Source organism: Silurus meridionalis, chromosome 26 (genome assembly GCF_014805685.1).
Source record: "Silurus meridionalis isolate SWU-2019-XX chromosome 26, ASM1480568v1, whole genome shotgun sequence".
Classification (NCBI taxonomy): domain Eukaryota; kingdom Metazoa; phylum Chordata; class Actinopteri; order Siluriformes; family Siluridae; genus Silurus; species Silurus meridionalis.
The window spans coordinates 7,669,603-7,684,684 of NC_060909.1; the positions used below are offsets into that span (position 1 = coordinate 7,669,603).

Consider the following 15,082-nt stretch of genomic DNA (forward strand, 5'->3'; position numbering starts at 1 on the left):
GAAGTAAATAAGACACTGGGTTTTCATGATCAGGGCGGGGAACCTGTGAGATACAGCAGGTAACTTCATACCTACAATGTGCACCTGTATGATAAGCATCTGCACATGGTAAGCAGGCCACTGAATTGAAGCAGCGCCCCCGTTTGATCATGGTGAGACCTGCAGTTCGTGTTTATTCCACATTTAATTAATCTGAAACCCAGGATATCTAAGGACACCACTGTATAGGTTGTGTCTATAAATAATAGCACGTGTTGTACGTAAGATCTGAAAGGAACTGAGATTTTCTTTTTTTTTTTTTTTTGCTACTGAAACCGAGGAGTGCTGGCACTTTAATGAGTCGGAAGGGCGGCGCTGTTTCGATATACTGTGACCTCGTATGTCGTCCCTTATATGCGTGTGTGTGTTAGTGTGCGTCTGTCTCAGTGTGTCTCAGTGTCATAAGCTGGAGTTTCACTGGAAGGCTGGCGGCTGCTCCTGCGAGCAGTTCTGGGCGTTGATGGAGCTGTAATTCCGCGTTGTGATCGTGGGACTCGGTGTTCGACAGAAAGCCGAGCCGGTTTACTTTTACATGTACCTGTACCTTTACCTGTACCTCGCTTCTGCAAGCCTCAGACATGGCGTTTATAACGTGTCGAGTTCAGTATCTTGAGGACACGGATCCGTTCGTGTGTACGAATTTCCCTGAGCCTCGGAGACCTCCTCAGTACGACTTCAACGAACTCGTGCCGCTAAACTTGCAAATCGCCGGCGTTCACAAACATCTCAACGCTCCTCTGAAGGTAAACCTGACTTTCCCCCTCTACTCGCTTTCTCACCACTTTACCTTTTCTTACAGGTGAAGCCTTAGAAAAAAACGTGTGTTCAGCTATTCTGTATACTTGTTCAAAGTTGTGGGTACTATTCATACACTGCTACACATAGACATAAATTCACATCTACAAAGTGTTTAGTTTCGGATTTGAACTGGATTCTTCTAATGCCCAATCCGGATCTTATTGATACTAATTAAAAGGTGTATGACTGTATATGAGGAGGCCTCATTTCTTTTGGGGGGTGCCAAAACTTTTAGGTTTTGGCCTAAAGGTTTTAGATCTCTTAGATCTCATTTTCTTTGATCATGGCTCACCATGTAAACATTTTCTTCCCATGCATCATATTCTGTCCTGAGGGTTGTAAATAAATAATTTCCTTGTTTTGTTTTGGCATCATATAAGCAATGTCAATATTTAGTTTCTTGATCTCGGAAAGCCATTGAACTGGAAAAGTGAGCACTTTTACATTTATTACTTATACGCTCAGAAGTGTCAATTTGTTACTGTGATGGTCCTTTAGTATGTATTGTTCACTTTGAAAAGGTTTGTATGGCTTTATTCTAAACAATAATTGTGCTGTATGTTTGTGTATACGTTATCCTAAGAGACAGATACATACCAAAGGTGCAAATGTGGTACCTCTTCAGTGTAGTGAAGTTCATTTAGAGTGTCATTTTACGTACATGGCGAATAATCCCTGAAAAAGACTGACTGATGAAAGCTTTCCCTGAATCCTTAAAAATAGTGTGCAGCTGTTTGTACCAGTACTCCAAGCACTACACCAAAGCATTACACAAGAGTTAGTATTTAAAAAATGACTGTGTGTTTGAGTAAAACATTACAAGTTTCCCCTTCAACAGCATATGGATCTCAGTCATTTGAGGTCTACAAAATGTGTACATTTTTCTGGGGCTTGTGTTTGTGTATATGTGTGTTTTGTGTGTTTGTGTGTATGGACTGGATGGACTTAAGCGTTGAGGAAAGGGTGGGATCTGTAAGCAGCAGATAACGGCAGCAGGAACAGCTTCAATCATCCTCATTATTACAGTGAACGTGGCTGTGTCACTGTACAGCATGGGAAATGCAGCAAGATAAGACTAAGGAATCTCCTTTCTGTCCTTTTAGCTACTGTTTGGACTGGATAATGATACCCAGGAAGAGTTTCCATCATTCCTGGTTAAGATTATTATAGCTTAACTTTGGGAATGCATGTGGGTGCAGAATAGGCGACATTCTATCAAGTGATTATTGGAAAGATTTTTGTGTAATATTTTGGGAATGTTGGAACATTTTTACTGTTTGGAAAAATATGCCCACTACAAAACCATAATTTAATGTAACGCAGTGGCATTATACTGTCTAATGTGCAGGTGGCATATCGATCGATTTAGTAACATTGAATTGATGCAAAAGATGAATAGGGCAAAATATAGGAAATCATGAAGTGTGTGTGTGTGTGTGTATATGAGTGTGTGTATATATGCTGTCTCTGTGCACATGTATGGCTTTGACACCTCTTTTCTCCACAGTTAGAAGAGTGTGCACTGCAGGTGGCTTCTAATGGAAATTACCTGGATCTGGAATCCTCACTGGCAGAGCAGAAGGATGAACTGGAGCAGTTCTACGATGACTTGGCGTAAGTATTCACAAACTGCATTTTAACGTAGCTGCCAAAATCGATTCAAACAAACAAGTCAAACCTTAAGAACATACAGAATGTTTACATTCTGTAAATAAAAGAGGGTGCCTCTGCCTGTATGATGTCCTATTACATCAGTTGTAAATATAATTTTAACAAATAAGCACCTATAATATAGAGTATCTATATCTTTGGGTCAGCTGAGTTACATGCAGATGTGTTTAAAACTATACATTTACATAAAGATTGAAGCATTTAAAGTCATTATTCTTATTATCGTGTTTCCTTTTTTGTATCAATCCCATTACTTATTGCTAAATACTCAGTCACTCATCCACTAACATGATTCACAGGAAATTGTGTCATATTTCTACTTAAAGGAGAATTTGTTACTGTTTACTTCATACGTGTTGCCATTGTAACCGATTGCTTTTCCTGTTTAAAAATGCATTCACATAAGATTAATTCATTTATACTTGTGTAAAGTGTGACTGTAAAAACTGTGTTCAAAATCCGTCACACCACGTAATACAGCGTGCCATGATAACTTGGGTGGAAGCATGACTTCTTTTTTTTTTTTCTCTCTGTCTTGCAGTTTTGTTCATTCTCCACTTCTGGTGCTTTTGCTTCCCCCCTACTTTGCTGCTTCACAGTTTTCTTTCACTGTGATTTTTTGTTACCCCATGTGTATAAATCGTTTAGGAAAGGACAAGGCTTTATAGAGTTAAGTAACAAAGCTGAGAAATGGACCAAAAGGGATCTTAATGGTCATGGTACTTCTGACACTTATAAAATATACTCGCACACACAGACTTACACACTTATGCTCACACTTTCCTGGTTAGAAATATTGGCCTTTTGCAGGAAGTGGGAGTGGATCTCATGACTTGCCCTCATTCATGTAACATGGAAGGGCAATGGAAGCACAGGGTTTTTTTTTTCTTTCTTTCTTTAGTTTGAAGGGGCTCCGAGATTTCCTGTAATGCAGTTTACAAGGTAATTTAGTAGGTAATTTTCAGGGAAAGTATGTATGTATATATATATATATATATATATATATAAAATACAACTAATCAAAAATCTTCCATTTAATATTTTTCAACTTTTATAATTTTATTATCAGTAACACCCTGACACAACATTTAGCGGAATAAATACTAATACATACTAAATACTTGAAGAGCAGGAAGCAAGGATTTGAAGCTAAGAAAAGGCTGTAATGACTATAGCTCAAAACAATTTGTTGGGTTATAGTGATTTAATCAAAAAGAAACACTTTGTCATTTTTTTTTAATCTACCATACTTCTGAAAAATAGCATCTGGATACTTCAGTCAGAATCTATGTAAACTCAAACCCCTCCTCTTAGTAGTTGTTATGTATCACTGTGGTTGAAGGGAAGTTCTAAGGTTGTAAATCATATTCATATTTCAGCTATTCAGGCTACATCATCATCAATTGTATGATGGTAAATCAAACAAAGACATTAAAATGCAATACATTGGAAGAGGTTTAAGCATGTTCAAAGTTGCACTAATGAATACATTTACTATTGGTTCACTGTTCCATTGTCCTGTCTGCTGCTACTTTAAACCAGATCAACCTGTGATGCCTATTTGCTATAAACAATGAAAAAACCCAAATAAAACAAAATAACAAGGTTTTCATTTGACTCGCCGTCATTTTAGGAGCCGGCTGAGCTAAAGCTAACTAGCTGTCTATCGCTTTTTTGGTCACCTGCACTCAAAGACACAACTACCCGTTTTACTTTATTTATTTAACTTAAATTACAATATATTTAAAAGGTCCTGGAGTAGCCAGAGAGAATTGATTACATCACCGGTTGAATGAGTTGCTCTAGAAATGTTCCCATAATTGAGGAAAAATAAAAATCACAAAAACCATAATACTGGAGTGTTAAAGCTCCAGTTCTGCTTTAAATAAGTCTGGAGTTTATAATAATGAGAATTTGACAAGAACTTGGCTAATGATTATATCGACATTGCAAGCATTTTCATGCTCTGTCTTGCTTCTTCTTACATTCTATTGATTCTTCACTGTTGCTCAGATGTTTCTTGTTTAATCTGAAATCAGATTTCTGAGCAACTGAAATGTGTTGTTGTTGTTATTATTATTATTATTATTATTATTATTATTATTATTATTATTATTATTTCTATTATTAATTCATCAGCAGTTTGATTCCAGAATCAGTTTGTACGTGAAAGCTCACTCTAATGAAAATGCTAAAGTATGTGCAAGCTTGACATGATCTAAATGTGTCCTAGCTTTGGTAAACTCTCCTAATGGCAAAAATGTATTTTTCTGGCCACATGCAGTTCTTTTTATGGGAAGATGGTCAGCATATATCATTTAAATAAACCAACAAATCAAAGTCTTCATTTTCCGCTGAGATAGTGAAGCAGGGACTGTGCACTTTAAGCTGAGAAAGCAAGCAAAGTAGCCAATGAGGAAGAAAAAAAATCTCTGAAAATGATGTAATCGCAGGCATTGGTGAAGAAGGAAAACCGTAATTGGGTGGTAGGGGAGACTCGGTTTTTCATGAGCACTATTTTCCCCCTGCGCATGCATGTAGTGATCAGTTACAGGCTAGACTTAATTTTATAAGGTCATGATGTTCCTGCATCAGTATGTGTGCACGTGTGTGTTCACCCTCCATGCATGTGGTCACTGGTTCCTTACATACCTTACACAGGTTCCATGCTGTGTAAGGGGAGCTAGTTATGGAAAGCTTATTTCAAAATAACAAAAAAAAACCCAGACTGTAACTTGCTTCAATAATAATTGTTTATTTTTTTTGCACCAGTTTTTACAGCTTTAAGAAATTCCAAGCCATGAATTGCTTTGAGTTTAGCAGCTGATCCTCACGCAGCATAGTTTCCATGTCTGTCCTATGAGTCTTCTCAGCCTGACTTTCCAAATCCAGTCTAATACCTATGTTGGCCACCTTCACTGAGTGGGATAGTCATCGTGTAACGGTTTTATCATCCGGCGTCTGCATTAACACTCATTCTGAAACGTCCACGTCAGTGTGTTTGAGACAACTTTAAACTGCAGGGTTGACAGAAGCTCAGTGCTCCCTGAAAGACCTTTAAAGTATTTTGGCTACCAAATGACAATCTGCTCATCTTGTACCATTTCTGTCTTTCTGTTTGCAGCATTGGCAAAAAGCCCATTCTGATCCTCCGAACCCAGCTGTCAGTGCGTGTCCACTCTATCCTGGGTAAGAACATCATCTTTTCTTTCTTCTGTGCCATCTGCTAAAAGAAAAAATAAGAAAGGTCTGGCCAGGATTTTTTTTGGAAGATCATCTTAGGCAGTGCTAAGACAGCAAAATAAAAGATCCATGTCTTTCCACTGGAGTTAGGAGTCTATTCATGGTGCTCCCAAGGGACTGTGGTTAAAATATATTTATATAAAATCCCTTTTTTGGTTTCTCTCTCCCATTACCCTTCAAATACATCCTGAATTCATCAGTAGCACGTCGCATCCCATGAGCTGGTGAAGCGATCATGGTCATTAATAAAAGGTCTAATGAGTGCTGGGTATAGTATAAAGATTATAAACATGTCACGTTTTATTCATGCCTGGAATTGGCTCCAGATCCATTTGGACCAAAGTGCTTGGTGAAAATGAATGAAGTGAAATAAACTGTTTAATCCTAATTGTTTTTGTTTCCAATTATAACATCCTAATCACATTTACTTTTGCATAGTAAATTGACTTATGCAAATCAAAATACCTGTGCACAAGTCAGATTAAATAGGAGACAGATGAATACCAAAATATCTCTGATCTCTGACTGCGGCAACATGAAAGCGTTAACCCTATTGCCAGGAGATCTCGAGTTTGAATCCTCATGCTACCATTTTGCCATATCATGAGTTAGTCATATTTGTCATGTCCTTTTTATGGGGGAGATGGCATACTTTCTCTCCCATGTTAATTTGAGCTACACTTCATCATCATCATCATCATTATTTAATAAGCTCATATGTGCGAAGAAGTATAGATGGTTCTTCTCTGCAAGTTTTTCTCTGCATTATCCCCAAAGCCAATTATGTGGAATTTAGCATTATGTTTTTTTTAAGGAAGCTTATTGTCACTAATAACTTTCCCCAGTTGGTCGATGTTGTTTGAATGGTGACAGAAAGCTAGCTAATAACCGAATATCATAGAAAATATGGAGCCAGAAACCTGTGCATTATTTAATACATGAAATAAATAATTACCTAGTAAAGATGGTTACTAAGGCCCTGTGAGGTGTAAAAGTAAGCGCAAGTTAGCGTATTCTTGTTTCTCTAATACAGCCTGTTCAGGTATTTAGTGCCTGTTTTGTACTTCTGGTCTCCATGGTGGCCTAGAAGGAGTCATATTGGATGATCAAGGCTGGCTGGCATTTCAGTGTTAAATGTGTCATTTCGTGGAGGTCTCTTGTGATGTGAGGGTTACACAAGATTGTAGGTGTGTGGTGAATGAATGCACTGCTTTAGTATAAGTTTTGATGAATCCATTTCACTTTTTATTTTTGACCTCTAACAATATTAAATGTCTAAACCATGTCTCTTTTAGTTGATGGTTTAACAGGTGGTTTTGGTGTCTTGTTCCACGAAACAGCTTAGATATGTAATCTCCAAAGCATCATAAATACTTGGTCTTGCATGTGTATAGATATTAATAGTCTCTGTTATCTCTTGGTTACTTATAACACCAAATAGCCACGTTGTACAGAAAAGAAGGCTAGATTGTGCTAAATGATGTAATAGCTAATAGAACACTAATTATATTATGTGTTTGATGGTTGACACAGGTGCTGTGTATGCTGGTTTTATAGCTACTTTTGAAATAGTACAATAATGAACTTGCACCATCCTGTTAAGTAGGACTCATAAAAGTACTATAAATAGGACTCATTAAAGCTGTACTGTGACATTGCATTTGACATTGGGCTAACTCATCAATCTAAAATCATATATTTAAAAACGTAAAGTTGTATTTAATAATTACATTCATTTTATTTATTTATTTATATATATATATATATATATATATATATATATATATATATATATATATATATATATATATATATATATATATACACACACATAATATTTATATATAATATGTATATAATAATATAATATGTATATGTGTGAGAGAGAGAGAGAGAGAGAGAGAGAGAGAGAGTGTGTGTAACATATAAGCTGAAAAAGCACCTGGAACCTTAACTTTTATATTTTCTATTTTAGTAGGTTCTATCAGGGTGCTAATAGTTTTCAGCATGTTCACATTTGAATAAATGTGAATAAATAAATTGTTACTGCTGCGAAAACCTGTCCCTGCCCTTGCTGTGTGCATTGGAAAGTGCATACTAACAAGACCGACCAGTTCACCCACTCTTTGTTTTTAAGCCACAAGAGGATACATAATCCCGCCCACATACCGTAATTGAGGAATTCGCTCACCTTTTGAAACACTTGCCTTTGCGGCGTCGGTCATAATGTTATTGCTTTATTTATAGTAAGCTATAAAGAGACACCCTCGCATTTACTGCTCCCATTTAAATGCATATTATGGCAACTCCTTTTCTTTGGATGCCATATTCATTACTAAGAGATGCATCATGCCATGTAGGTTATTGTTTGTTTGATCCTAAAACAGAAACTGTTTTGCACCATTCTTTGTAAGACTATCACATGTGATCACCAGTTTCTGAAATATTCAGACCATTCAGGCCATCCGGAACCATGTCAAGACTATGTCATGGATAAAATCACAAAGGTGGCCAATTTTTTCTATTTTGGTTTTTGATGTGAACGTTAGCTGATGTGCTTGACATGCATCTGCATGATTTTATTCATTGTGCTACTGCTACATGATTGGCTACTTGAATAGCTGCATAAATGATCAGGTGTTCCTATAAAAACAGCAAAGTACCGTATTTTTCAGACTATAACCCGCTACTTTTTTCCTACGCTTTGAACCCCGCGGCTTAAACAACGAAGCGGCTAATTTATGAATTTTTCCTGGGTTTTTCCCGGTTTTACAAATTTCAAGCCAAAAAACTGAACCCCATAACATTAGACCAATGAAATTCCTGAACGGAAACGAAAAAACGCACCTCACCTGTGTTCTGAGCTGCACGGCTTCGGGAGAAAAACGTTTTTTTTTTTTAAACGCACGACGATGCCAAAAGATAAACTCCCGAGAGAAATAGTTGTGAAAGGAAGGAGGAAGACAGTGAACAATGACTTTCTTGGTAGACTACTGTTTAGATACAAGCCGTTGTAACGCGTTGAGTCTGGGTGAAGGGAGAGCTCGCTAACTCCAGTTGCAACAGAAATCATATAAGCACAGACAGGTTTCCAAAACTCGTGCTTTTTTATTTTTCTTGGCAACAGCGTTATGGGTTAGTCAAAGAAACATAGAAATGAGCATCAAAAAATTATAAGGACATAATCCTCAGTCTTACACACACGCAGTAATTGCGGAAAAATGCAGTGGCAGGCTATTCCCAAAATACCGCTATGCTCCTAAAGGAAGCGCAACATATTTCACATGTTACACCGTGTGTAACGTGTCTTTCTTTAAAGCCTGTGTAAAGTACATTAGTGTAGACGGCTTATAGACAGGTGCGGCTTATTTATGTTAAAAATAAAAAATATTTGTAAAATTTAGTGGGTGCGGCTTATATATATGGGTGCGCTTTATAGTCCGTAAATTACAGTATGTATATGTACATTTATAATATGAACAGATGTCACAGCTGGTAGCATTGGCACCTTATAGTGTAGTTCCAGGGTCTTAGTTTTAATCCACAACATGGGTTAGAGTCTGTGGCGTTTTAAAAATCAAATCAAATCAAATTTTATTCATCACATACACATACATACAGGGTACGACATGCAGTGAAATGCTTTATATGACGGTCCGGCATGAGGGGAATAGGATGGGGAAAAAGAAAAGAAGCAGATAAATAAAGTAAAAAGTATTAAAAAACTATATAAAATAAAATATAAGATATAAAAGATATATAAAGATATGTATGTGAAACAAAGAGAAAAATGCATATGCAAAAAATTTCTTTATGGCAGTAGACAGTGAAGCAGTAAACAATGTGTAACAAAGTGTAAACAAAAGAGAATTTTAGTGGTGGGTTGTCCATAAAGTGTCCGTGTGCGGTATGGTGTGGTGTAAGGGTCCGTAAGTGTCCGTGTGCGGTATGGTGTGGTATAAAATAAATAAATATAAAGTGCACTTTGCTGTGCAAGTCCAGAGTTTAAAGTGTCGTGGTGCGAATTTTAAATGGTGTACTTGAATCCATGTGTGCTTCTGCCGGGTTTAAATTACTTTTTATTTTCTTCAGAAAACTACCAGTTCTTTACCTACCCTGAATACTCCAAACTACCCCTTGGTATGAATGTGTGTATGCTGTATTTTATTGGACCAGTATCCTATCTAGGTTGGAATCCCTACTTCACAGCCTGTATTAGCTGTTAAGGAAGATGAATAAATGAAAAGATGAATGGTATATGTCTCAGGAACATCGGCATTATGGTCAAAAATAGTAATGTTCACAGGTTTTCATTGAACACTGATGCAAATCTTGAGGATGTTTTGATTCATTTTAGTTTTATTCATCAAAAGCCTTTTGTATAGGACACTTTCTTTAATGGCTTACTGTAACATTCTAGTCGCTGTTAGGGGAAAGTCTGTGGAAAACATTCTTATGGCCATACGTCATAGTTCTATATGTAGAAATAGCATGAGTCACATTTTATGTTTTTCTTCTTTGCTGTTTTTGGCATTTGTTAGCGTAGTGGTCACGGTGATAGTACTGTGATGTTTCCGTGATATAATCCTTGCTCACAATACTCAGCTTTGTTTTAAAGTCCCCTCAAATTTCCAAGCGTTTTTACTACCACATGTGCCTCCTGCATGGCCAGACTGTGTCCATACACACACACACACACACGCGCGCACACACAATGTCTTAAATTGGCAGCTTCCTTACCAGAACACACGTAGACTCAGATGTTATGCGATTGTCATTCAAGAATATGCGATAACCAGGAAGATTGGTGGTTATCGTACTAGAAGAGATGTTGACCAGGATGTCAGGAGATTTGAGAACATGCTGTGATGAGTTGTTAGATGATCATCATTCTGGTATATGCTGTAAACAGGAAATCCGCTGATCACTTTTTTTTTAGAACATACTATAAACATGTGATTGTCATTCTAGACCATGATGTGACCTGAATGATAGATGGTCATCTTTTGTTGCCATTAGGTCAGAGATAATCAATCTCCAACTTGCTAATTTGATGAGGTCAGCTAAATTCCTCAGGAACATGGTGTGGTTAGGAGGCAATGTGATAAACCTTCTAGAATATGCAAAAACCAGGAGGTCGGGTGATTATTATCATCATTCTAGAATATGCTGTGATCAAGAGATTAGGTAATCATTTGAAATTTTATTGGTGTTCTGTTTATTTAATTTGGCCAGTCAGAATAAAAATTGTCTGAATCTTCATCCTCTCATCCATAGTATCTGAATTGTTGGAGATGGACATGTGGTGTTGTAGAATTCCACGCATAATTATAGGATAGATTATAGATTTCAGGGCATTGCTTCAAGGACACTGTGGCTGAGATAATGCTATAGTGTGTGTGTGTGTGTGTGTGTGTGTGTGTGTGTGTGTGTGTGTGTGTGTTTTAGTGAGAAACTTTCCTATTCTGGAAAGCTGTGTGTGGATGAATTTCTGTATTTATCTGCCTGTCACATCCTGTTAGAACATGCTGATGCAGGATCCTGCTTCCAGTCAAATTGCATTCATTGGGACGCGTCCACACAAAAGGATTAGTGTCATACATTTCTCTTTTATTAAATGCAGTTGTTTGGAGGATGTTCAGGTTTGTTCTGGTGTATGAATAAGAGTGAATGTTTGAGTGGAAGAGAATGAGAATGCCTGTATTTAGACTGCTTATGACTCTGGGTTCAGTTCCTTTGAGTCACAGTAAATATGAACACAAACACAAGCAGCACCCACTGAATATTGTGAAACTTGACATAGTGTATATATGACTATGACTAGCAACAAATTTATGGAAATTTGAAATGTGTAGATAATGTTTCTTTAGCCCAGCAGTAAAAAAAACACATCATTTACACATTGAATAAAACAATGAAAATAATTAGTGGCTATTTTATGCTGGTGACAGATGCAGTGAATGAATAGTCTACAATCTATTTTTGGGAGGTGTAAGGAAACCCGTGAACCTGACGGAAACCCACATAGACATGGAGAGAAAAGCTCAGAACTGAAGCTGTATGGCTGCTATTCATTATGACATTTTCACAGGAAAACAATCCGCCTCATAGAAACATAACACCAAAAGGAATTGTACCGTGCAACCAACATGTTGTTTCGAACAGCGTTTTATTATTGCTTATCATAGTAAGGGAGAAGTTTGCTGTGATAATGCTGTGATGTTTCTGTGATATAATCCTTGCTCACAATACTGTGAACATAAAACTGAAGCGACCAAACAGCAGTACAAGCAACAAGCGTTTTGTCAAACTGTTCCCCCTGTCATTCTCTCCAGGCAGAACAATATAATTTAAGTGGCAAACAGGAAATGCCATGCTGCAGATCGGTCATCCCACAGGGCACTTTGCTTCTATTTCTGCCCACATTTATGTGCGAGTGCTGAATAAAACGAAACATAAAAGTTTCAATTCAGAGCTACAGCTTCGAAGACATTCATGAATAACAGCGGATGTTGCCGATTAGTCATCATTAAGTATTTTCAAGAAGTTGTATTGTATGAGCTTTTTGTCATTTCCGTGCATGTGTTTCATAATATGGCATCTCTTTATGATGGACATGAAAATGCTTATATTGTGCTACAGTGCACTCACCAGAATGTTTATGCAGGATTCATTTACAAGAGATGGACAGAAAAGCCCTTAGAGTTAGAGTACAATTATCAGTGAATAATGCGATATGTCCTATTGTAAAGCTACCACCTCAGATTTGATTATTTTTCTACATCACTTATTTTCTATAGGGTCTCTTCATAGCATAGCAGTTTGACATATTTACAATCTGCAATTGTTTTCGAAGAAGAAAAAACCTTTCCTTATAGAAAATGTTTTATTTGGTCAATAATCTATTTTTATTTATTGTATAGCAAGTATTTTTATTAACTTGGATTATGTGGCCTTAATATAAATCTGTAATTTGTATTGTTGGCTGTACTACACTTTTGGATGTTTGAGAATTCTACCAAAATGTAATGAATCTTCCCAGGCATTTTCTTTGAAAGGATAATTATTTAATAGCCGTAGAATGAGCTACTCAGAGCCATTGATGTGTACCTGATACTGTTCTTCCCTTGAGGTTTGCAGGTTGTTTTTTTTTTTTTTTTTTTTGTGGCACAGCTGTGTTTCTGGGACTCATCAGGCTTTGTGAATTAGTTGCATTTGTAGTTGTACGGAGGCTGTGATTGATTTGATGCCTTGATATGAGCTTTAATGCTGAAGATTGTGATTGCAGCCATGGTAAAGTTAGTGCTCAGGAATGATGGTAATTTAGCACAGGCATGAGGTGGGTGTGTGAGTGAGTGAGAGAGAACTCATACTAAAAAAAACATCCATACCGCTAAAGCCTGTCACATATAACACCCAGTCCTCACTTGATTTTCAATTAAGCATTCCTAAAACCAACTATGCGTTTGGTCTTGCATCTCTTCAATCTGCTGCCGCTCGCGACTGGAATGCTTTGCAAAATACTCTCAAACTGGATGAATTAATTTCAGTTTCATCCTTTAAAAATATTATATCATATTTGTTCACGGAAATATGCAGTTGCTTCTCTTCATAGTTTTGTTTTAAATTGTATTTATGTAATTGTTAACATGTATGTATTTTTAATGTTTTGTATTTATTTTAGCCCTATTTCCCTTTCCCTAAGTGGTTGTTCCACTTGTCAGGCCGCCATTGTAAATAAGAACCTGTTCTTAATGACTTGCCTGTAAAAATAAAGGTTAAACAAACAAACAAACAATACATAGAGACATCGAACTGTCTAACATTTTGCCAACATACAGATGTTTGTTAGAAAGAGGGCATGGTAGATGTTGTTTGTGCAGTTACCCTGGATTTTGTGATTTTTGTGTCTTTAATTCCCAGCTATGGACTGGGAACTTCCCTCACCCTAAACTTAGCCTTGTCCCAAAGCCTTTTTCCGTTTCTCCTCTTCTCTGACTCTCCGTCTTGGTACGCAGAATCATCTCCTGGGATTTCTATTTTTCTTATTAGTTTGGTGCCCTGCTTTCTTTTTGCCATCATGCAATCCATTTTTCTCCTCTGGGAATTCTTTGCAAGGTCTTTCTCAGAGGTGCAGCACATAACAGTGTCTGTGTCTGCCTCATCAGAGGCAGCTCAAAGTCAGATATAAATATGGTATCGTCTCCGAAGGTGAATTCTCACAAGTGCCAAGGCTGAAGCAGGATTGGCTAGACTTGTTTGCTTGTTAAAGAAGTTAAGTCAACATTTGTACTACTACAGATGGCAAGTTGATGTCTATGCTTAAAATAGTAATATAAAATATAAATTTATTTTAACATTTTTTGTTTAAAAAAATACACATACATTTTGTTCATTTGTGAAGGTATAAGCATCTGGAATATATAATTTTGTATTTTATTTTGTATAATAATTAAACGATTTCTGCATAAATTTACGAGCATTTGAATGTGTTAAAGCTGCAGTAAAGTACGTTTAAAAACAAGATAATTTAAAAATGCTATTAAATAGAGAATGGAGTGGAGAAATAGGAAAAATGTGCATTGGTATACAAACGCATAAGCATATGCTGAAAACCACAACAGTGGCTTAAATGTACTTGTTTACTGCTGCTGTTATTTGCTGCTTTTAGATTTAGTTTGTTCGCACCGTTTTAATCGAGTCTCTCACTATGTAGCAACCGTGCTGATGTTTCACCTTCTGAAGTTTTTTATTCATTTCAAAGTTAAATTGCTTATAAATATTACCAATATACTTGTTTAATTGGAAATATTTAATAGAAAATGTAAGTGCAGAAATGACGCATGTAAATATTTTTCCGTCTATAATTAAATGATCTTGACTGCAAAAAGCAAACAGCTGAAGTGGTGCTTTATAAAATGTGCACTAGGAATGTAGCAAAGCAAAATAAATGTTTCTGTATTTTGGTATGGATGTTTTTGTATTTGTATCTTAGATGTCTTTAGATAGCAAAAGTATGTTTGCTCTTGTAGGGCTTTATATTTAACAGTCATGTCTGACTTATTATGTTGAAGGTTTGAAGGTTATCACCATCAGCCATTATTGTCAAAATAGCTGGCAACAAAAGTGAGTAAACCCTAAGTGACAACACCTCGTCATGTAAACATTTAAAGCCACATGTCCTATTCATGGTCCTGTTCATGTTTTTGTCTGCTTCACAGGACCGTACAAATTTGTGTATCTTGTATTAGAGCAGTTGAATGTTGGTGCTTTAAGTACAATTCTCTCATACTGACCACTGGATGTTCAACATGGCACCTTATGTCAAAGA

The 15,082-nt window shown here is 36.7% G+C and overlaps 1 protein-coding gene across 8 annotated transcripts in view; it reads left to right on the forward strand.

Annotated features, from left to right (window-relative positions):
- Positions 1 to 389: 389 nt before the first annotated feature.
- Positions 390 to 15,082, forward strand: part of fhod1 (formin homology 2 domain containing 1) — a 52,741-nt gene continuing 38,048 nt past the window's right edge. For 6 of the 8 annotated variants that reach the window (XM_046840141.1, XM_046840142.1, XM_046840143.1 and 3 more), the window contains exons 1-3: positions 391 to 782; positions 2,345 to 2,451; positions 5,633 to 5,697. In XM_046840141.1, coding sequence (XP_046696097.1) covers positions 618 to 782; positions 2,345 to 2,451; positions 5,633 to 5,697 — 337 coding nt within the window. In that variant the 5' untranslated portion in view covers positions 391 to 617. Of the gene's footprint in view, positions 783 to 2,344; positions 2,452 to 5,632; positions 5,698 to 15,082 lie in introns of all 8 variants that reach the window. The other 2 variants (XM_046840140.1, XM_046840145.1) reach the window with 2 other exon arrangements.